At 42.9% G+C, this 20762-nt stretch overlaps 1 protein-coding gene across 2 annotated transcripts in view; it reads left to right on the forward strand.

The window, feature by feature from the left end:
- Lpgat1 (lysophosphatidylglycerol acyltransferase 1) overlaps nucleotides 1-20762 on the forward strand; it is a 55711-nt gene that overhangs the window by 17538 nt on the left and 17411 nt on the right. For both annotated transcript variants that reach the window (XM_050148234.1, XM_050148235.1), the window contains 3 exons: nucleotides 11269-11387; nucleotides 15207-15302; nucleotides 18293-18566. In XM_050148234.1, the coding sequence (XP_050004191.1) occupies nucleotides 11269-11387; nucleotides 15207-15302; nucleotides 18293-18566 (489 nt within the window). The remainder of the gene's footprint in view (nucleotides 1-11268; nucleotides 11388-15206; nucleotides 15303-18292; nucleotides 18567-20762) is intronic.

Consider the following 20762-nt stretch of genomic DNA (forward strand, 5'->3'; position numbering starts at 1 on the left):
GGAAGTGTTGGGCGTTGGTGGTGGAGACAGAGCTGTCTGGAGCTTTGTCATGTCCTGCTCCAAACTGCAAGGTGATAAAGTTCCTCTCCTAGCACCCTCCCCTCCTCAGACCCCACTACCTAATGTGTTCTGTTTCTTTGAAAGTCTCTGACCACACCTCACTCTGTCCCCTTTCCAGTCCCCACCATCCACATGGCAATTCATAACTGTAACTCAGTCCTAGGAATCTAACCTCTTCCTCTAGGGTCTCAGACACACATCTGGTACATAGACATACAGTGGAAACACCCACACACATAAAGAAATAAAAATTTAAATTTTTTTCTTTTTCTCTTCCTGTTGATGGAGCTGCGGGCCTCTTTCCTGCCGCCTGGCGGCTCCTGGCCATCTGGCTAGTTTATGCCCCGAAATAACAACACACAAATTATATTCATTTAAACACTGACTGGCCCATTATATCTAGCCCCTTCTTGACTAACTCTCATACCTTGCTGAACTCATTTCTAATAATCTATGTAGCACCACGAGGTGGTATCTTACCGGGAAGATTCTAGCCTATGTCCATCTTGGGTCGGAGCTTCATTTCGTCTGTCTCAGAGAGGAGAGGCATGGTGTCTGGCTCACTTCCCTTCTTCCCAGCATTCTGTTCTGTCTACTCCACCCACCTATGTTCCAACCTATCAGGCCAAGCAGTTTCTTTATTAATTAACCAATGAAATCAACAGATTGATATATGACACTCCCATATCATTTTCCTTTTTTGGTTTTTCAAGACAGGGTTTCTTTGTGTGGTCCTCACTGTTCTCAAACTCACTCTGTAGACCAGGCTGTCCTTGAACTCATCATCCACCTGTGTGTGCCTCCTAAGTGCTGTGCAGATTTAAAGGCACGCAACACCACCACCTGGCTTAAAAGATTGTTTAAAAGCATTCTAGACTGAAGCTGGAGTATGTGTATGTGTGTGTCTATGTTTCTTTTCTGCACTGGGAATCTAACCCAGGGCATTCAGGGTACCACTCTCCCACCAAGCTGTGTCCCTAGCCCTTGTTATGTGTATTTTCATTTAGTGAGAGAAGAACAACTATATACAGGTGTGTGTGTGTGTGTGTGTGTGTGTGTGTGCGTGTGCATTTTTGTGCATGTGGCCATATGTTTTCATATGTGTGCAGGTATAAGTGTGTGAATATGGAGACCAGAGGCCAGTACTGGGTATTTTCCTTGATTCCTCTTCACCTTATTTTTGACACAGGGTCTCCTACTGAATTTGGAGTTTATCAGTTCAGCTAGACTGTCGAGCCAGTGAGCCCACAGATGTGCCTGCCTCTGCTCCCCTAAAACAGAAGATTATATATATACACACACACATATATATATGTATGTGTGTATGTATATATATAGGCTTTGTTTTTAATGGGTGCTAGGAATCTATCTCAGGTCCTAATGCTTCTGTGGGAAGGTGTTTACCAACTGCCATCTCACCAGACCTACATTATTTTTGGCATTAGAAAGAATGTTCATGCTTGTTAAGGGTGGGAGTAACTCCTCTGTACTATCTCTGTGCTCTGACTTACTGCTCACCTGCCACTGATGGTGTTCCTGTCTCTTTAAAACTTGTCAGTTGTGGGGGCTGGAGAAATTGGCTCAGTGGTTAAGAGCATTGCCTGCTCTTCCAAAGGTCCTGAGTTCAATTCCCAGCAACCACATCTGGTGGCTTACAAACATCTGTAATGACGTCTGGTGCCCTCTTCTGGCCTGCAGACATACAGACAGAATATTATATACATAATAAATAAATAAACAAACAAATAAATAAATATTAAAAAAACTTGTCAGTTGTTTCAGGGCAGAGATCTGTGGTTCTTTCTTCTACCAGAGAGCCAAGGTTGGAAGACTCTGGCCCTCGCTCTAAATTCAGTTCACTGTTTTGTAAGTCCCCTCTGGCAAAGAAATATTACAGCTGAACATCTGTAATCAATCTAATAATTGAAAAACACTTTAAAGTATAATTAATTAAATACGGTGTCCTTGCCCAAGAAGGAATTGCATTCTTCTCATTAGTGGAAGTAAATTACAGAGTCTGGTTGGGTCTAGTTATGTTTATATTTTGAGTTTCGGCAGAAATATTTGAGGTAAGTACCTGTGCAGTGTCCTCAGGCTTCCAGCTCGGCTTTGTTAGTCTTAGTTCCTCTTTAACTGCTGTGACCAAGGCACTGTAAGAGAGAAATCAGCTATAGGTTGTGGTTCAGAGGGTCAGAGTTCATGATGCAGAGGAAAGGCATGGCAGCAGAACAGCTCATGCCTTGTTCCACTGACCTGTCAGCTTCCTGAGACTGCTCTGATACATTGCAGCAGAATCGTGAAACAGCAGACGTTTATCTCTCATTGTTGTGGAGACCAGAAGTTCAGATAAAGGTTCAGCAAGGCCAAACACTGCAGATGCTCCTCCCCTGCTGCCCCAGATCTTGTCTCTTTCAGCTTCCAGCTGCATTCCTGAGCTCTAGCTCTGTGCCCACACTCTTCCTCTTACCTTGTATTTCTTTCTTTTTTTTTTAAAAATGCATATGTGTGTAAGTTCCATGTGTTGTGGGACATGTGTGTGTTGATGTGTGTGGTTCCTTAGACACTGGTCCCCACCCTGCTTCAGGGTTTTTTATTGGCCAAGAACTCATCATTTAGGATAGACAGGCTGGCCAGCAAGCTTTTTCCCACCTCCCCAGCATGGGGTTTACAGGCATGCATCAGACTACCTGGTATTTTTGTGTGGCTTTCAGGGATCAAATTCAGGTTCATGCCCATGAGACAAGCACTTTGTTTACTAAGGCCCTTCCTCCTCGCCTACCTACTTTCTTTCTTTCCTTCCTCCTCTCCTTCCTTCCTTCCTTCCTTCCTTCCTTCCTTCCTTCCTTCCTTCCTTCCTTCCTTCCTTCCTTTTTCCTTTTTTAAAGGATTTTTGTTTTGTTTTTTTGAGGCAGAGTCTCTACATAGACCTGGCTGGCCTGGAACTCATTAGAGATCTACCTGCCTCTGGCTTCCAAGTGCAGGGATTTAAAGGTGTGTGCCACCACACCCTGCTTCCTTATTTTTTAAAAGAACAAGTGTAACTGGATTTAAGGTCTACCTGGATAATCAGGATAAACCTTTTTTTTTAATTAATTAACATTTTAAAATTTAGTTTACATATTGACCACAGTTTCCCCTCCCTCCTCTTCTCTTCCTCTCCCCTCCCCATCCACGCCTTCTCTGTCTCCATTCAGAAAGGGGCCGGCCTCCCATGGGCTTGAGCTGAGCACATCAAGTTGAGGTAGTACAGAACTCCTCTCCCTGCAGAAAGCCTGGGCAGAGTAATCCAGCATGGTCAACAGGTTCCCAAAAGCTAGCTAAGCACCAGGGTCAGGTCCCGATCGCCCTGCTAGGAGCCTCACAGACCAAACTACACACAACTGTCACACACATGCAGAGGGCCTAGATCAGTCCCAGGCATGCTCCCTAACTGTTGGTCCAGAGTCCATGTGCTCCCATGAGCTCAGGCCTGCTGTCTCTGTGGGTTCCTCAATCATAACCTTGACACCCCCACCCCCATATAATTCCTCCTCTCTTCAGGACTCCTGGAGCTTGGCCCAGTGCTTGACTGAATTTCTGTATCTTCTTCCTAGATAAAAAGCTCTCTGATGACAATTATGGCAGTCACCAACCTGATTACCGTAGAAGGCCAGTTCAGGCACCCTCTCTACTACGACTAGGAGTCTCAGCTGGGGTCGTTCTTACAGATTCCTGGGAGTTTCCCTGGCACAGGGCTTCTCCCTAACCCCAAAATGACTCTTTTTTTGAGTCTGTTTTGTTAACTCTCACTCTCTGTCCCGCCCCCAATCCGCCTCCCACACCTAACCTGCTCAACCCACTCCCTCAAGTTCCTATCCCCCAACTTTCCCACCCTCAGTTTACCTAGAAGATCTCTTCTATTTCCCCTTCTCAGGGAAATCTGTGCGTTCCTCTTTGGGGCTGTGCACTGTGGGCTGGTTCAGGATAAACCCGTCTCTAAGACCCTTGACTTAGTCACATGTTAAGGCATAGAAGGTAGCATCCACAGACTCCAGGGATTAACCTAGAGAGGAGCAAGAAGGGTAACTTCCTGCAGAACCTGTTCATATACTCTGGATTTGTTCAGTGGTGTGCCTGTGGTGTGCTAGAGTTACGTGACCTCCTCATCCTCACTCGGCTCTGTCATGCACATACATTCTTCACCCTCTTAGAATTAGTCTTGAAAGGACATATTTTTTTCTTGACCATGGAGTCTTCAGTTCATAGTTTGTTCTTTGCATTGGTTTCTCTGGCACTGTTAGGAACTGTTAGTCTGCACTAAGACATTTCTTTCATCATTCAGTTAGGTGGGTAACTTAAGGGCAAATGACTGGTTCCAGCGAGAGAAGAAACTCACTGTGATGAGTGCTTAGTGTGCCCAGCCATTAGCAAGTGTTTACCCTGGCTTCTCACTCACTGTTGAGAACAGAGCTGAGAACAGGCCGCATCAACTCGGTTCTATACTGAGCAGTGGGGAAGTGAAATGAATACTCAGGGGTGGTCGAGTTCAAAGGGTTGGAGCTGGTCTTTGGATGAAGCCATTATCCCATAAGTGCACAGCACACTTCAGCTTTAGTAAAACGCTAGTAGTCTAATTACACGAGCAATCTTTGCCTTGGTTTGAGGGGGTCAATAGATCTGAGTTTTGGTCAAATTTGTGATGCTTATTTATGCTATTAACTGTAGGAGGATTTTTTCTGACCCTTAGGTGTAAATAAGATTAACATGTGACTTGAATGTCTTTTCGGACTGTTTTAGACATTGAGAGACTATGGATGGAAAACTTTGCTGATATGTATTAGAACACAGTTTTCCATGTAGTCCTGGCCTGGAGCTTGATGAGCCGCTTAGGGTGGTCTTGAATTCACGGAGCTCTGTCTCCTCAGCCCCCCCCCCCCCCCCGTGCTGGGTTTAAAGGCCTGCACCACACTTTGCCCTATATTTGGTCATGTTCTTACTATGTTCCTTTCCTTTCCTATATTTCAAATTTTAGGAATGTGGCCAAAGCCTCAAACCAGAAACTGCATTAACCCCAGCTCTGAATCTTATTTCTTAGGCTCTCTTGGGGGTGACTGCTCACACTTGCTCTAACTTGTCTGATTCAGACATCCCTTCTCCCTTATCCCACCACCTTCATCTCTTCTCCCCTAGTGTGTCTTCTCGCTGTTGGCTTACACTGAGAATGTTCACGCCTGCTCCTAAGCCCTCTCCTTGGGTAGCTTTGCTCTTCTTCCCTTGTGCTGCTATAGGGCAGAACATCTCTACCGTCAGAGCCAGTTCCTGTGTCCTTCCTGTCTGCTCAGGAGCCTTCCTTTGTCATTAATCTCTTTTCTTTAATTTTTATAAAAAGACTTACATTTCTAATGATAAGTATGGGTCGCTTATTGATGGAAAAGTTTTTTGAGATTCTTAAAAATTATTTGACATTCATGTGTTATTTATTGAGCTTTAAAAATATTTTTATGTGCTTTGATATTTTGCCTGTGTGTAAGGGTGTTGAATCCCCAGGAACTGTAGTTAGAGACAGCTGTGAGCTGCCATATGTGTGCTGGGAATTGATCCCCAGTCCTCTGAAAGAGCAGTCAGTGTTCTTAACTGCTGAGTCATGTCTCCAGCCCTTGAGTTTGTTTTTTTTTTTTTTTTTTTTTTTGTGGTAGTTTTGTCCTATGTACAGAGAGTATACTCACTCACGCCTGTGTCACCTAAGCCAGTGGTTCTCAACCTTCCTAATGCTACGGCACTTTAAAGCAGTTCCTCCTTGCTGTGGTGACCCCCAACCATAAAATTATTTTTGTTGCTACTTCATAAATGTAATTTTGCTACTGCCGTGAGTCGTAATGTAAATATTTTTGGAGACAGAAGTTGCCCAAAGTGGTTGCAACCCACAGGTTGAGAACCACTGACCTAAGCTATCTACAGCTTCTGTCATATATATGACACATGATTGACTGAAACCTGATCCTACAGAACAAAACAGAACTGTACTCTTTTAAAGCTTTGTGCATGTTCATGCTTGCTTACCTGGATATGCACACGCATATACAAGTGCCTGTGGAAGCCAGAAGAGGATTCCAGATCCCCGAAACTGGAGACACAGATGGCTGTGACTCCCTGGCATGGGACCTGGGAATTAGACTTAGGTCCTCTGCAAGAGCCTGCTCCCTAGCCCCATCATAGAGTACATCTCTAGAGTACTCGGAAAGAATTGGAGGCAGAGCCCCTGCCCTGCACTACAGTCGAGATAGCACGCGGGCATTTCCAGTCCTGTGCCCTTGTGGACATCACTGGGAACTAGAAAAATACTTAAAATGGAGCCATACCCAGACCTCAAAACTAGAAAAGTCCTGGCTGCCAGAGTCGACCTGAAGGAGGATCTAGTTGAGAGCCCTTGTGACCACTGCTGCAGGCACAAATCTGGCTGTCTGGACTCAACCCCCATCCCTCTCCCAGCAGTGAGCATGCTCGCTGATTCTGCCACCCAGTCGGTTCTCCCACAGTGCCACTTGAGCCTCTCGTCCCCTTGCCTTCCCCCGATTCAACACCAAGGCATTAGATAGAAAGGACATGGCTGAGAGTTTCAGAGGCTAGCCTGGGACTCTATAAACCCCACAGGGTCACACCCCGCGGGGCCCAACTCGCTGATTTCTGCCTCTTGTCTAAGCAGATCCTTCTGTCAAATGGAGATAGGAATTATAATTCTTGAGAGGTTACCTGTACCCCAGGCTACCCACTTACTCAGTTTGTAGCAGAGGATGATCCCGATCCTCCTGAGCAGTAGTTCAGTGACAGCGATGGGACTTGTGCGGTACACTTGGTGTCTGCTTGTCTGCGTCCCTCAATTAGCTCCTCATTGCGGTGCTGTACACGTACGGATGCACTTTGGAGGATCGTGAGCAGGGGGTGGTGTGGATTTGTTAGTTACCGTCTATGGGGTTTTCTCTGCAGCTGTTTGATCAGGCAAGGAAAAGCAGAGTTTTATGTTTTGTGTTTGGCTGAAATTTCCTGTAAAGTGAGGGATTTTATTCTTGGTTTTTATTTTACTCTTTGACTCTTTCGGAGGCCCACCACTTAACTCCCCAATAAATACATGGAGTCTCATTCTTTCCTATGAATGTCCGTTTAGCTTGGCTTAGTTCTAGCCATCTTAAATTATCTTTTTCCTCCTTCTCTATTCTATATACCTTTCTTTCCTTTTTACCCTGTGGCTTGCTGTGTAGCTCGGTGGCTGCCCCTGATGTCCTCTCCCTTGCTTTTTTTGGCTCCTATTGGCCGTTCAGCTCTTTTTAGACCAGTGAGGTGTTTTAGGTAGGCAAAGTAACACAGCTTCACAGAGTTAAACAAATGCAACATAAAAGAATGCAACACATCTTTGTACCATTAAACAAATATTGCATAGCATAAAAGAATGTAACATATCTTTAATACTCCACAACAGGGTTTGGATGCAAATGTTTGTAATTTTTTTTTCTAGCTTTAAGGTTTTTTTTTTTTTTTTTTTTGAGGTCAGAGCCTCAGTGCATATCATCATCTGGAGACAAAGCAGAGGAATACTACATGGTGTACCTATTTTATGGCAATTGGATACAGTAATTACCATTCAGGAAGCCTAGGCTCAGTAAACACTGTATATATATGTGTGGCACATGCTTGTAATCCTAGCACTGGAGAGGTGGGAGTAGGAGGATAAAAATCTCAAGGTCATCTTTGAGCACACAGAAAATGAAAGGCAAACCCGGGGTATGGGGTAGATGTTTACTTGGGGAGGTTATGGGGCTGGTCTTTGTCCCAGTGTAGTTACAGAAGGCTATAGGATGTACACTAGTGAGAATTCGTTTCTTGTTACAAGTGGCACTGTGTTAAACTGACTAAAACACGGATAGGAAAACCTACAAGACAAAATTTAAAAAAAAAAAGAAACTATTTTTGGTCCAGTTGAAAGGTTTTAGATGTAAATAAATTAGAGATGAATCTTGAGTGGTGATAACTCCAGCAGTTCTTTTGTGACTGAGGATTATTCTGTCCATCCTGGGTCTTTTGTTTCCAGATGACTAAAAGCAACCCGGGGAGGAGTTTATTTCAGTTTACAGTTGTAGTCTATCATGAAGGGAAGTCAGGACAGGATTAAGATTTATTTTAATTTTAATTATGTGTCTGTGTGTCTGTGCAGGCACCTGTGGCAGACGGAGATATTAAATCCCACTGAAGTTAGAATTACAGGTTTTTGTGACTTGTCCCCTCCCTCCACCCCAAACATGGACTTGGGGAACCAAACTTGGGTCCTCTACAAGAGCAGCAAGCATTTGTAACCATCTCTCCAACCCCTTAAATCATCCTCCAAAGGGGTTGCAGCCCACAGGTTGAGAACCACTGCCTTAAATGCTGTTTTGAAAGTAGATTTTCTACTTTGTATTTTAATTTCATTGAAATTGTAGTGATATTTTGTTTGTAATCTAACACATAAAGAGTGCCAGGAGATCAGAGTGCAGAGCTAAGCCACGAGTTAGCCATAGAAGCCAGGCAGTAGTAGCACACACCTTTAATTCTAGCTCTCAGCTGATAGGGGCAGACGGATCTCTGTGAGTTTGACTACCCGAGATTGAATCTGTCTAAAAGAGAAAATGAGCTCAAACAAAGGTAATTTCCAACACTTGGGTTCACACGTCTTTAATTCCCAGAACTAGGGAGGTAGAGAGAGGAGTGATGTGGCTGGGTGAAGAGAGGAATCCATGTAAAAAGCCAGACAGATGTGATTGCTACCTGTAATCCCAGAACTCAGCAAGCAAAGAAAGAGTCCGTGGAACAAGATAGCTTCTTAGACTAGCTGGAATTCAAGAGCTCCAGATTCAGGAGAGACCCTACCTCAATAATTAAAGTAGGAAATGATGAAGGAAGACACTCAATAAATGTGAATGTGCACATAAGTGTACATATCCACGCAAATAACATGTACCCACGCCTGTTTTCCCCCAGCAGTGTATCGGCGATTGAATATGTATCAGTAAAACGAGCATGTCACCTGAGCCGAGCTGGGGACTATTGCTACTGCAGTTTGCAAGAGGCTGGACTCTGGGGTTCCGCCTCTACTAAGGAACAATGGCATCATCTAATGGAGCGTCTGTAGTGCATTAATTAGAAAATTTTAAAGAAAAACATTTAATCATAGACACTAAGCTGTTTTTTTTTCTATGTGTGATAGCATCTGGTGGAATAACTGTAACGTCTTAATTCAGTGAGTGCTGTAATTTGGTGTATTTTTACCCTGTTGGAAATCTCTTCAGTGTGGATTTAAGATTTGAGATTGCTAATATAAAAGGAAAGATGCCTTGCTCGACTGGTTTCAATAGGAGGAAAAACTCAGTAGCACCCTTTCTCAAGTGAGCTCATGTGAAATCCTCTGCGTAAGAAACTCTATAGAGTGCTGGGTAACAGTGAGAAAAAGGGAGGGAATGCCTCAGGCCTCCTCATCCTTGTGCCCAGAGACTGCCCCACTGTAGGGCTGAGGTCCTGAGCCAGTGGTGAGGAGCCAAGACACTTCTGTACAGTCCTGATGCTTGAAAACTGGCGCTCAGCTGCCTTTCTTCTGTGACCTACTCTCCTGAGAATGTACAAGGAGTTTTTGATGCAGTGCCTTTCCACCCAGATATTTTAAACTAATTTGTTTTCTTCCTTAAAAAATGAAAATTGCAGTTTTTGAAATATTGAGACAGTTTTTGGTACAATCTAGGAGTCATGTAATGATAACTGGTATTACTAAGTCTGGAATTCAGTGTGATACGTAACACGCAGTTGTATTTCTCAAGGAGCTGGGGATGTAACTCGGTGATAATGCCTCCCTAACATACAGAAAGCCTGGGGCCATTTCCAGAGCTGTAAAAGCATCTCTGGCTTTATTTTCCCTACTGCATCCTTTTTAACATTAATCACTTTTAATGCCTGATGGGTGGGATTTTTCCTTTGATACTCTAAGCAAGAAAGCAGTTCTGCATTGGAAGCCAGCTGGTAGTCCCCTAATTCAAGTTCTACTGCTCTTTCTTTACTTGGAGATAGAATCAGATCAGTTAATCCCCAAGATAGCCTGTCCCCACAGGTCCCAGTCACAGTTGTTTGTAGCCTGTGTTTCTGACTGGTTGCTCTAAATCGGGGACCCACAACTGTCTTCTCGGGGTCAGTTAATTTGCTTACGTGGCTCACAGAACTCAGGAAAACACATTTACTGGTTTATTATAGAGGGTATTACAAAGGATACAGATGAAAAGATTCGCAGGGCAAGGTCTGGAGGAAAGAGCATAAAGCGCTCCCAGAACTTCCCATGCCCAGCTCTCAACGCTGAGCCCTTTTGCATCTCTAAAGGGACTTCCTTGCCTACCAGATGTTAACAAGATGGGTAGTAAAACCTAGAGAGGTTTGTCTGTGCACATTCCTTCTCTAGATGTGTGCCAAAACTTCTGAAGTGCCTTATTGTCTACCAGACAAGGAAGGCCAGAGAAAGATGGGGAAGATTAGTGTTTCCGTGACCAGCCACAAGAATGGCATGTTTTAGTTTCTGTCACCTGCCCTAGAGAGGCAGGTTCTGAGTGAGAGACCTTACAAAATAGCTAAAATGGATACAGCGTATCATTTTAGTAACATCACAGTGATGATGTAGTTTGGGGGGTGGGGGTTGTAAGTAGAAATACTCTGAATTTCTTTCATGAATATTTATCTTACGATAATTTTCTTTTTTCTATTTCCTTTCTTTTCTTTTTCTTCTTTTCTTTTTTTCCCCCTTTCTGGTTTTTTGAGATAGGATTTCTCTGTGAAGCTTTGGCTGTTCTGGATGGAAGCAGGGTGGTCTCAAACTCACAGAGATCTTCCTGTCTCTGCCTCTCAAGTGCTGGGATTAAAGATGTGTGCCACCAGCGTGGGATTATCATCACCTCTTGTCTGTTTTCCTGAATTGTTATAAACACCTTTTATACCTATAATTTTAGCTATTTGGATAATGTAGGATAAATAAAAAATACTACCACTTTATATTTTAATGGGACTCATATTTTGGGACTCTAAATGTTGTCAACATCGTGACTGTCATAGAAAATAAGCCTAGTTCCAAACTTAAAAGACGTCATTACTGGGTACCATTGTTTAAATGAAAGGTCTCTGGTAACATGGCAATCTTTAAATGACAGTTTGAAATGTTTATTCTTACAGTGATGGAATGGGGGGAAGATATTAAAGCAATTTCTAATGATGAGGCGGTGATGTTGGTGAACCACCAGGCAACTGGAGATGTGTGTACATTGATGATGTGCCTACAAGACAAAGGACCGGTAAGCAGTTTTGGTGCCTCAGGCAGATAGCCTTCAGGGATGGACTTAGAAACATTGATTCAAGTATCTCGTTGTTTAAAACATAGATGTAGATTTAATATGAAAAATATAGTTTTCAGTCACTCCAGGAAGGGAATGTAAAGACTTTAAAAGATAAATAATTAGGATAGTGTCTAGTGTTGATTGATAAACCAGTGTTTGAACTGTTGATTTCACATTACTTATATTGATGATTAAAAATAATCAACAAATTGAGTACATTTAAAATATGGTTGGCCTTTGTCATTCAAAGAATTATTACCTGAGAAGTTAAAGAAATTATGTTTCTAGAAAACCATATATATATATACATATATAATATATATAAAATATATAGACTATAGGTGTTCATATTTGACCCTAAACTAAGTAAACCAAATAATAGATGTCCACTGCTTGCTTAATGGTCCTGATGAATGACTGTAAGAAGTAAATGCTCATTGACAATGGTGGCCACGCCTTTAGTTCAGCTCTCGAGGCAAAGGCAGGTGGATCTCTGTGAGTTTGAGGCCAGATTGGTCTATGGAGCGAATTCCAGGGCAGCCAGGTCTGTGTAGACAGACCCTGTCTCAAAAACAAACAAGAAGTAAAGACTCAATCTTCTTTCCAGGAGCCAGCAACCCATTACCAGGTGGGAGATGAGGTTATAACAGTAACTGCAATTGGATAGCTTGTGTTTGAGAGTGAGCTCGCCATGTACCTGGAGATCACAGGCCACTCTGCAAAGGAGTGAGCACAAACTCTTGGCTTTCAGCGTTAGGTAGAATTTAGTTAGGCCGCCTCTAGTGAAATGGTTTTGGCAATGCCTGAGGTAAGGTAAGAATCAGCATAAGGTTTAAAGAGTTTTGAATCACCAGATAAAGTCAGAAAATGAGATGAAATAAATGAAAATATATTTAGTTATTGCATAATCTTTTTTTCTTATCTGAAAAGCAGGGGTGTAATCTTGCTGGAATGTGAAATAAATTTAATCCTTATAATCAAGAGTCTCAGATTGTTAAAGAGAACCTGCTGCTGTGTGGATGCATTTGTTCTTACAATAAATACATTGTTTGTTTTTTAAATTAATAACATAAAACTGTGTGTTTGGGGTGGTGGAAAGGCAAATATCCAATTAGCCAACATTTTTTAGTCTCGCTGATAATGGTAATTACATATAACAGTTATTTTGAAAGCATGCAATGTGCATAAGTGGCCTTAATTCTCAAAGAATGACTCAAATGATCAGTATAAAATGTGCCCATGTTCCAGTTTTTATTAGTTGAGGACGATAACTGAATATTAACTTAATGTTAGGTAGTCATGTGAACCAAAGGAAGCTTGTTTTGTTTGCTTTTGTAAGATTTGAATTAATTTAAGTTTAATTGCCTGTCCAGAGTAACTTTTTACATTTATTTTATTTGTACATTTATGTGTTTGTGTGGATGTATGTCACATGTGTGTGGGTGCTGGTGGATACCAGAAAAGGGTTTCTGATCCCCGGAAGCTAGTTCCCGAAGAGGGCACTGAGAATCCAAGAGGGTCCCCTGCCAGACAGCAGTACTGCTAACCACTGAGCCATCTCTCCAGCCTCCCCTAGCAATTTTATAATTCTCTGATATTGTCAGATAACTTGAAATCTAGACACATTTTAAAACTAGTTTCATGGGAGATCATTTTCAACTCTTACAGTTTTTAATTTATTTCCTCTTGCTTTATAAGCATGAGTCAATATTAGTTTATATTGACAAGTAGAAATATTTGAGGGCTGGAGAGATGGCTCAGAGGTTAAGAGAAATATTTATTTCATTGATTACTTATCCCATAGTCTCTCAAAGATAGAATTGTAGATCAGTTTAAAAATACCTCTTTGGGGCCGATGAGATAGTTCAGTGGATAAAGACATTTGCTGCCAAACCTGGTGCTTTTGTCAGGATTTCTGTTGCTGTGAAAAGACGCCATGACCACGACAACTCTTATAAAGGAAGACATTAACTGGGCCTCGCTTACAGTTCAGTAAGGTTCATCCATTATTGTCATGGCAGAGGCAAGGCAGCATGCAGGCAAACATGGTGCTGGAGAAGGAGCTGAGAGTAGGAAGTGGTCTCACACTGGGTGTGACTTGAGGATATAAGAGACCTCAAAGCCCACCTCCAATAGTGACACGTCCTCCAACAGGGCCACACCCACTCCAACAAAGCCACACCTCCTAGTAGTGCCACTCCCTACAGGGGCCATTTTCTTTCAAACCACCATAGGTGATAACCTGAGCCCTATCCCCAGGACCCACATGATAAAGGAAAGAACTGACACCTAAAAATTGTCCTCTGACCTCCACACATGTGTGCTTACGTGCGTGTGCACACACAGAGAGAGATAGAGAAGAGGTTGAAGTGAACTGTCTTCTTCACTTACCTCCACTTTACTCTTTGAGACAGGGTCTCTCACTGACCAGCCCCTTCGACCTTATCTGCCCTTCCCCAGCACTGGGGTCATGAGTGCTCTCCACACGTGGCTTTGATGTGAGTGCTGAGACCCTATTCTCTTACACATGTGGGGCTTCTGATGTTTGTGAGCTGTCCAGTCTAGGAAAGGTGGTGGTCGTCTCACTGAAAATTAAGGCAGCACCTGTTGAAATAAGAAGCGGCGGCGGGGCTGCGTCCCCAACACCCTGGCCACTTGGCTAGCTCATGCCCGAAATAACAACACACAAACTGTATTCATTTAAAGACTGCTTGGCCCATGAACTCTAGCCCTTACAGGCTAATTCTCGCACCTGGACTAGCCCATTTCTAATAACGTGTGTAAGCATCCCAAGGTGCGCTTACCGGGAAGAGTCTAGCTTCCGTCCATCCTGGTGTCTCTGCTCCAGAGAGCAGAGCTGATGGTCTCTCTGGGAGCAGAGCAGAGTCTGACCTCACTTCCTCTTCCGCCCAGAATTCTATTCTGTTTATTCCTCCCACCAATGCTTTAACCTATGAGGCCAAGCAGTGTGTTTATTACTTAACCAATGAAATCAACAGATTGATATATGGCACTCCCACATCAAGCACCTATGGACCTTTGTATTGCCTTGACAGGGTTTCTCTGTGTAGCCCTTACTGTCCTGGAACTCACTTTGTAGATGGGCTGACCTCAAATTCACAGAGATCTGCCTCCCTCTGCCTCTCGAGTGCTGGGATTAAAGGTGTGCATCACCACCAGGCCAGTTTTAGTTTGATTTATTTTTAAAGATTTATTTATTTATTATGTATACAGTGTTCTGTCTGTATGTGCTATAGGCCAGATGAGGGCACCAGATCTCATTATAGATGGTTGCGAGCCACCATGTGGGTGCTGGGAACTGAACTCAGGACCTCTGGAAGAGCAGTCAGTGCTCTAAGCCTCTGAGCCATCTCTCAAGCCCTAGTTTGATTTTTTTTTTTATGTGTGCTTATGACTTAGTGTTCTAACACTAGGAATCAGGACCTGTAATTTTTCATATAAACTCTGTTAGTACCTACTGAGTTTGTAGAAATAGCATTAAATTTAAAATATTTCCAACACTAAATGGACTCAGCAGGCTGTGAATATATGTAATAGTAATAATAAAAGAAGAGCTCATGAACTTGAGAGGGAGTAGGGAGGAGTTTGAGGAGTAGAAGTTACATAAATGCATAAGAAATTATCAAAAGAATAAAAAATATTTAGTTACTAATTAAAGTGGATGATTATATTGAAAATATGGAGACTTGGCTACATAGTAGCAAGTTTCTCATTTCCAACACTGAATTAACCATGTCTTGTATTTCAATATTTCAGGTTGTCGCCCAGATGATGTGGCTGATGGATCATATTTTCAAGTACACAAACTTTGGAGTTGTTTCTCTGATTCATGGGGACTTCTTTATAAGGCAGGTGGGTGGCGCACATTGCTCTCTGTGTTGAGACGGTGGACCTGAGTGTCAGCTGTGAAAGAAGACCTCCCTTTGGATGTGTATGATCAGCACCTGCCGCATCCCTGCTTCTCACATGGAAACAAGGACAGTCTCCCTCAGCAGCTGTGGGATGAAGTGAAGTTAACCATGTGCAGCATCCAGAGCAGTGCCTGCTGCTACCCTCATGATCATCTTATCATGAATGCACTGACATTATCTAACTTCTACTATTACCGTTGTTTGCAACGGTACCTGTTGTGTGGTACCAGAGGTAACTCAGTTATCAGGGGAGATTTTGTTTTTTCTTTTTTGGCTTTTTAAGACAAAGAGTTTCTCTGTGTATCCCTGACTGTCCTGGAACTCACTCTGTAGACCAGGCTGGCCTGGAACTCAGTTATCCACGTGCTGCCTCCTGAGTGCTGGCATTAAAGGCGTGGGCCACCACCACCTGACTGGAGATTTTTAATCAGTAAATAAATATAATAATAATAATATGAAATGTTGAAGGAATTCATAGTAAGACAAGTGAGTGCATCAGATTTTTGTAAATTCAGAAACTGTTTGGAGGAGAACATAATTTTTGGCATATGTGTCAGATGAATGGCGGTGGCGTGGGAAGGGGTGTGTAAGCTCCAGGAATGGTCATGCAGGGCGACAGTGACAGTCACAGCCTCTTCCCCGGGCAGCAGTCTTCTCGTCCACGCTAGCATCACACAAATTCCTTCCAAAGCAGGGAAGCATCATGTAAACACGTCTGTGGATAGCAAGGCCGTGGTTCCTCCGTGTTCCTGTACTTAACTCTACTCTGTTATATGATCCTGTGCACATGGTACTTAATACCATGAGTAAAATAAATCCTGTCCTGAGGAACCACAAATTCAGACATAAGCCAGAAGTAAAGTAGAAAGCACAGAAGCAAGCAGCAGAAATCTCAGCAGCCTGTGGAGGGTCCAGAGTCCAGCCAGCTAGTCCCTTCCCGGGGACGTCTAGAAATGACGCGGGTAGAGCAGTGGAGCCCTGGTGTCAGTGGCGAGCCTCAAGCACCAAGTCTAGTTCCCAGTTTGCCCTGGGGAGTAAAAATGAACAGTGTGTCCTCCAAAATCTTTTCCACTTAATGGCGGTCAAAGTTTTGAATCCATAAGGTCTATTTCAGAGTAACTGAAAATTAATTTCTAAAAAAGCAACGTTTTCCCCTCAGAGATTAGCAGTAAAATTCTGTAACATGGGAATGAGTGGTAGAAAATGGTGTTAGTTTAGTGAAATGTGTTGTGCCCGCCTGTAATCCCTGCACTTAGATGGGGGGGGGGGGACACTTCAAGGTCATTCTACCTAGCAGTGGCACCCTCCTCAAAAGAAAGAAAAAAAGTTAATTTTTTTCTTAAATTCTGCTTGGGACTTTGCTACTAGGCTACTTTTAACAAAATCTTCTAAGAATAGTAAAAGTATATATCTATATATGTGTGTGTGTGTGTATGTGCATATATATGTATTATATCTATATAAGTTTTTATATTCATATACAGTACTAGAAAATTTAAAAGCTATCTTAGTCATAATCTTAATTCAATAAGCTAGTTTTAAGAATCTTTGTTTTTTAATTTTTGATATATTTAATCTGAAGGCAGAAAGCTCATTCATTATTGTAGGAACTTTGTAACTATGCCGACTGAACCACACCAAGAGGGAAGAGACTTATGATACTGATTGGAAGTTGGGACCTTCCAGTAGATTTGTTTGGCTGTCCATTTTGAGCCTCCAGGCCATCCTATCTCTTCTCTCAACAACTAAGATCCAGTTCATCTTATCGTCCTGCTGTCTGCTTCCAGGGATTTCCCGCTTCTATATTTTTTTTTTCAAGAATACACTCTATCTAGCCTAACGTGGTCAGCTCCCTAGCTCACCTCCAATGGCCTTTCTTTTATCACAAAGCCAGCAGAACTTGACTGCTGCAGAGTTGGGCTCACCTGTAACATAAGAAAGACAGTGCATCCCTTCCTCAGACTCTCCAGCGATTCTGCATTTAAAGCAGGCTTATTGCTGTGGTGGCTGGAAAGGAAGCTGAGCAGGTAGGAGACCTCATTGCTCTTGCAGAGGACCAGGATCCATCCCAGAACTCATGTCAGACTGCTCACAACCACCTATGACTCCAGTTGCTGGAGATCCAACACTCTCTGGCCTCCCTGAGCATTTGTAGACAAATGGTGTACATAAGCTTGCTCTCTGTCTCTGTCTCTGTCTCTGTCTCTGTCTCTCTCTCTCTCTCTCTCTCTCTCACACACACACACACACACACACACACACACACACACACTCATAAAACAAATCAAAAAGCAGTAAAACCTACCCCTATGCCTGAGGCCCTTTCTTTCTGGTCTTACTACACAGTCTGGTCTGAGACTCATTAGGTAGACTAGGATAGTCTTGATCTCACAAGGAGCCACCTGTCTGCCTACCGATGCGGGGATTAAAGATGTGTGCCCAACACCAGGCCCCAGCATATCAAGCATGTTCCCACCTTGGACCTGTATCTTTTTTGGCTCTTGTCACTTGGAGCATCCTGCCTTCCTTCTTTGTGTGGCTCATTCCCTCATGTTATTTGTTAGTTATTTGCTTACATCAGCTCGCCTCACTCCTCCTGATCTCCTTCTTTCCTTCCTAAAACATATTCCCAGTGGGGTTTGTACTCCACACTTAGCACTTTCCCAAGTGTCTCCTGTGTACTCCCATTTCTGGTGTTGGGACTGTACTTGGCAAATAGTAGACACTTACTGTGTGGCCACCCACCTGCTGAACTGCTCTTTCTCCAGGAAGAAGTTCCTTTGTGTAAGTCCGAGTAGTCAAAAAGAGAAATAATTGGGGGAAACCACTGTTCTGTCCTGTGGTTGAATTTCAGTTTTGAAGCAATTGTTCCTTCTTAATCTCCGTATTTTAACTGCAGCTGTGCCTGTCCTTACTGTGTGTGTCTTCTAGGGAAGATCCTATCGTGACCAACAGCTGCTGGTTCTCAAGAAGCACCTAGAACATAATTACAGGAGCAGGGATCGAAAATGGATTGTTTTGTTTCCTGAAGGGGGCTTCCTCCGGAAGAGGAGAGAAACAAGCCAGGCATTTGCTAAGAAGAATAACTTGCCATTTCTTACACATGTCACTTTGCCAAGGTTTGGGGCAACAAGCATTATCCTGAATGCACTTGTAGCGCAGCAGGAAAATGGAAGTCCAGCGGGAGGAGATGCTAAAGGCCTAGGTAGGAGCCTTAAAATATCTTGTCTTGTTTTAGTGAAGTGCTTTCTAGAGTTCCAATGTTTTTAGTTTTTTGTCTTAGGTTTTTGTTTGCTTGTTTGGGTTGGGGATTTTGAGACAGGGCTTCTTTATGTAGTCTTGAGCTGTCCTGAAACTATGTAGTACACTAGGCTGGTCTCAAATACAGAGATCCACCTGTCTGTCTCTACCTTTTGAGTGCTAGGATTAAAGCCCTGCGCCACTACACCTGACCCAATTCTTAGTTTAAATAACTTTTGACAATTAGAATTAAGTCGGGAGAGGATGAGGTTATTATCTCTTTATTTGTCTCTTTAGTTGGTGTTCACAATAATGCATTAAAATAACTACAACTGCATAGTCAGAGATGTCTGCCTGTGCTGTTACTCAGGGTGACACCGCATAGTCAGAGATGTCTGCCTGTGCTGTTACTACTCAGGGTGACACCGCATAGTCAGAAATGTCTGCCTGTGCTGTTACTCAGGGTGACACCACATAGTCAGAGATGTCTGCCTGTGCTGTTACTCAGGGAGACTTCTACCCCTAATGATGCAAGTTACTTTTTACTTACTAAATCTAGAAGGTTTTGTTTGCTTTAATAGGCAACAAAGTTAGTGTAACTTGTCAGTATTTGAGACCTTTAGGGTATTAATAAACAACTCAGTCACCCTACTACGTAATGATCAAAAGGAAACAACCTAAGTCAGTAACTCCAGCACTCACTGGTGAATCTGAGGAGGAGGATTGCGTTGAGTTCAAGGACAACCTAGGCTACAGTAAATTCTAGGTCAGCCTAGGCTACAAAATGAGGCTTTGTGTCAAAAAGCAATAATCATAATCCAAATATAAGTAATGCAAATTTGTCACAGGCTTATATATAATAAACCAGCCAGAGGGAGAATGGGTAAGCAAATTCCCACATGTCTGTGTAACACAGCCAAGCAGCTGCTGCATATGGAGAGTTTGGGTGCCTGGCAAAGTACTTATGCTGTACAGGGTGTGTATGTGGGAGGGATGCATACAAGTCTTGTGAAAATAATGTGAGCATCAGACAGCAGGAAATGAGGGACAGGAAAGACACCAGAGATTGTCCCATGAGCTGTACAGTGTGGCTCGTTTTCCATACTGTTTTGATAGCCAAGAAAGAGTAAGCAACGCTCAGTGATGTAGCTCCCTGGGCCCGCAAGCTCTGAAGTCTCACGGAGCTGTGCTTGCAATAGCAAGAGCATCTTCTTCAAAAGTGTTTGATAAGCAGCTCAGAGAGACCCACAAGGCCAGTTTCTTCAATAGCATTTTTAAAGTCTTTTGGTATTATTTAAACAAATGTTGAAATGAGTGGCTCTCAGAAATGTCTCAGATTCTGTACAGAGCAGATGTAGAAATAATGCCCAGGACATTGCACTGCATTTTCCCTTTCGTTGGCTTTTTCCAAGCAGCTGCTTGGCAGTCAGCTTTCTTAATCTTTCATCATCTATTAAAAAGGCAAATTGAAAGAGTCTCTTACTAGAAAGGAACGTTCAGAGTAGCTTCCCTGCCGGAGAGACATTGTGGCAGTGTCTTGCAGGCCAGAGCTGGAAGCAAAGGTCTTCCCAACATAATTAGTCCCATTAAAGACTGGTGTTTGCACCGTCCACCCAGGCAGTGCCCAGGGTGGTTCAGCCTCAAAGAAAGGACAATGTGCTGACAGTTGCCTAGGCATGAGAAAAGAGACTTTTCTTTCAGATAGCCTCGATTTCTATTTATAAGAGTTTATTATTTATCCATAGTTAATATATTTAAATTTTAAGTCATCAGAATACCTGAAAAGTATTTTACTGTTTTTTTTTTTTTTTTTTTTTTTTGATATTTGACATTTTCCACTGTTTTCTGTGGTGGTCACATTCATTAGTATTTTATCCTTTGTGAACGTAAACCCTACCTTTGTGTTTAGTGTGTGCACCAGGTACATGTCAGAATTCTTTTCTGCCTGATGGCCTTTAAAAGTATCAGGAAAGGCCGGGGCGGTGGTGGCACACGCCTTTAATCCCAGCACTCGGGAGGCAGAGGCAGGAGGATCTCAGTGAGTTCGAGACCAGCCTGGTCTACAAGAGCTAGTTCCAGGACAGGCTCCAAAACCACAGAGAAACCCTGTCTCGAAAAACCAAAAAGATAAAAAATAAAAAAATAAAAGTATCAGGATCAT

The sequence above is a fragment of the Alexandromys fortis genome, unplaced genomic scaffold (genome assembly GCF_014885135.2).
Source record: "Alexandromys fortis isolate MF-2015 unplaced genomic scaffold, M_Fortis_MF-2015_v1.1 scaffold_62, whole genome shotgun sequence".
In the NCBI taxonomy this organism is placed as follows: domain Eukaryota; kingdom Metazoa; phylum Chordata; class Mammalia; order Rodentia; family Cricetidae; genus Alexandromys; species Alexandromys fortis.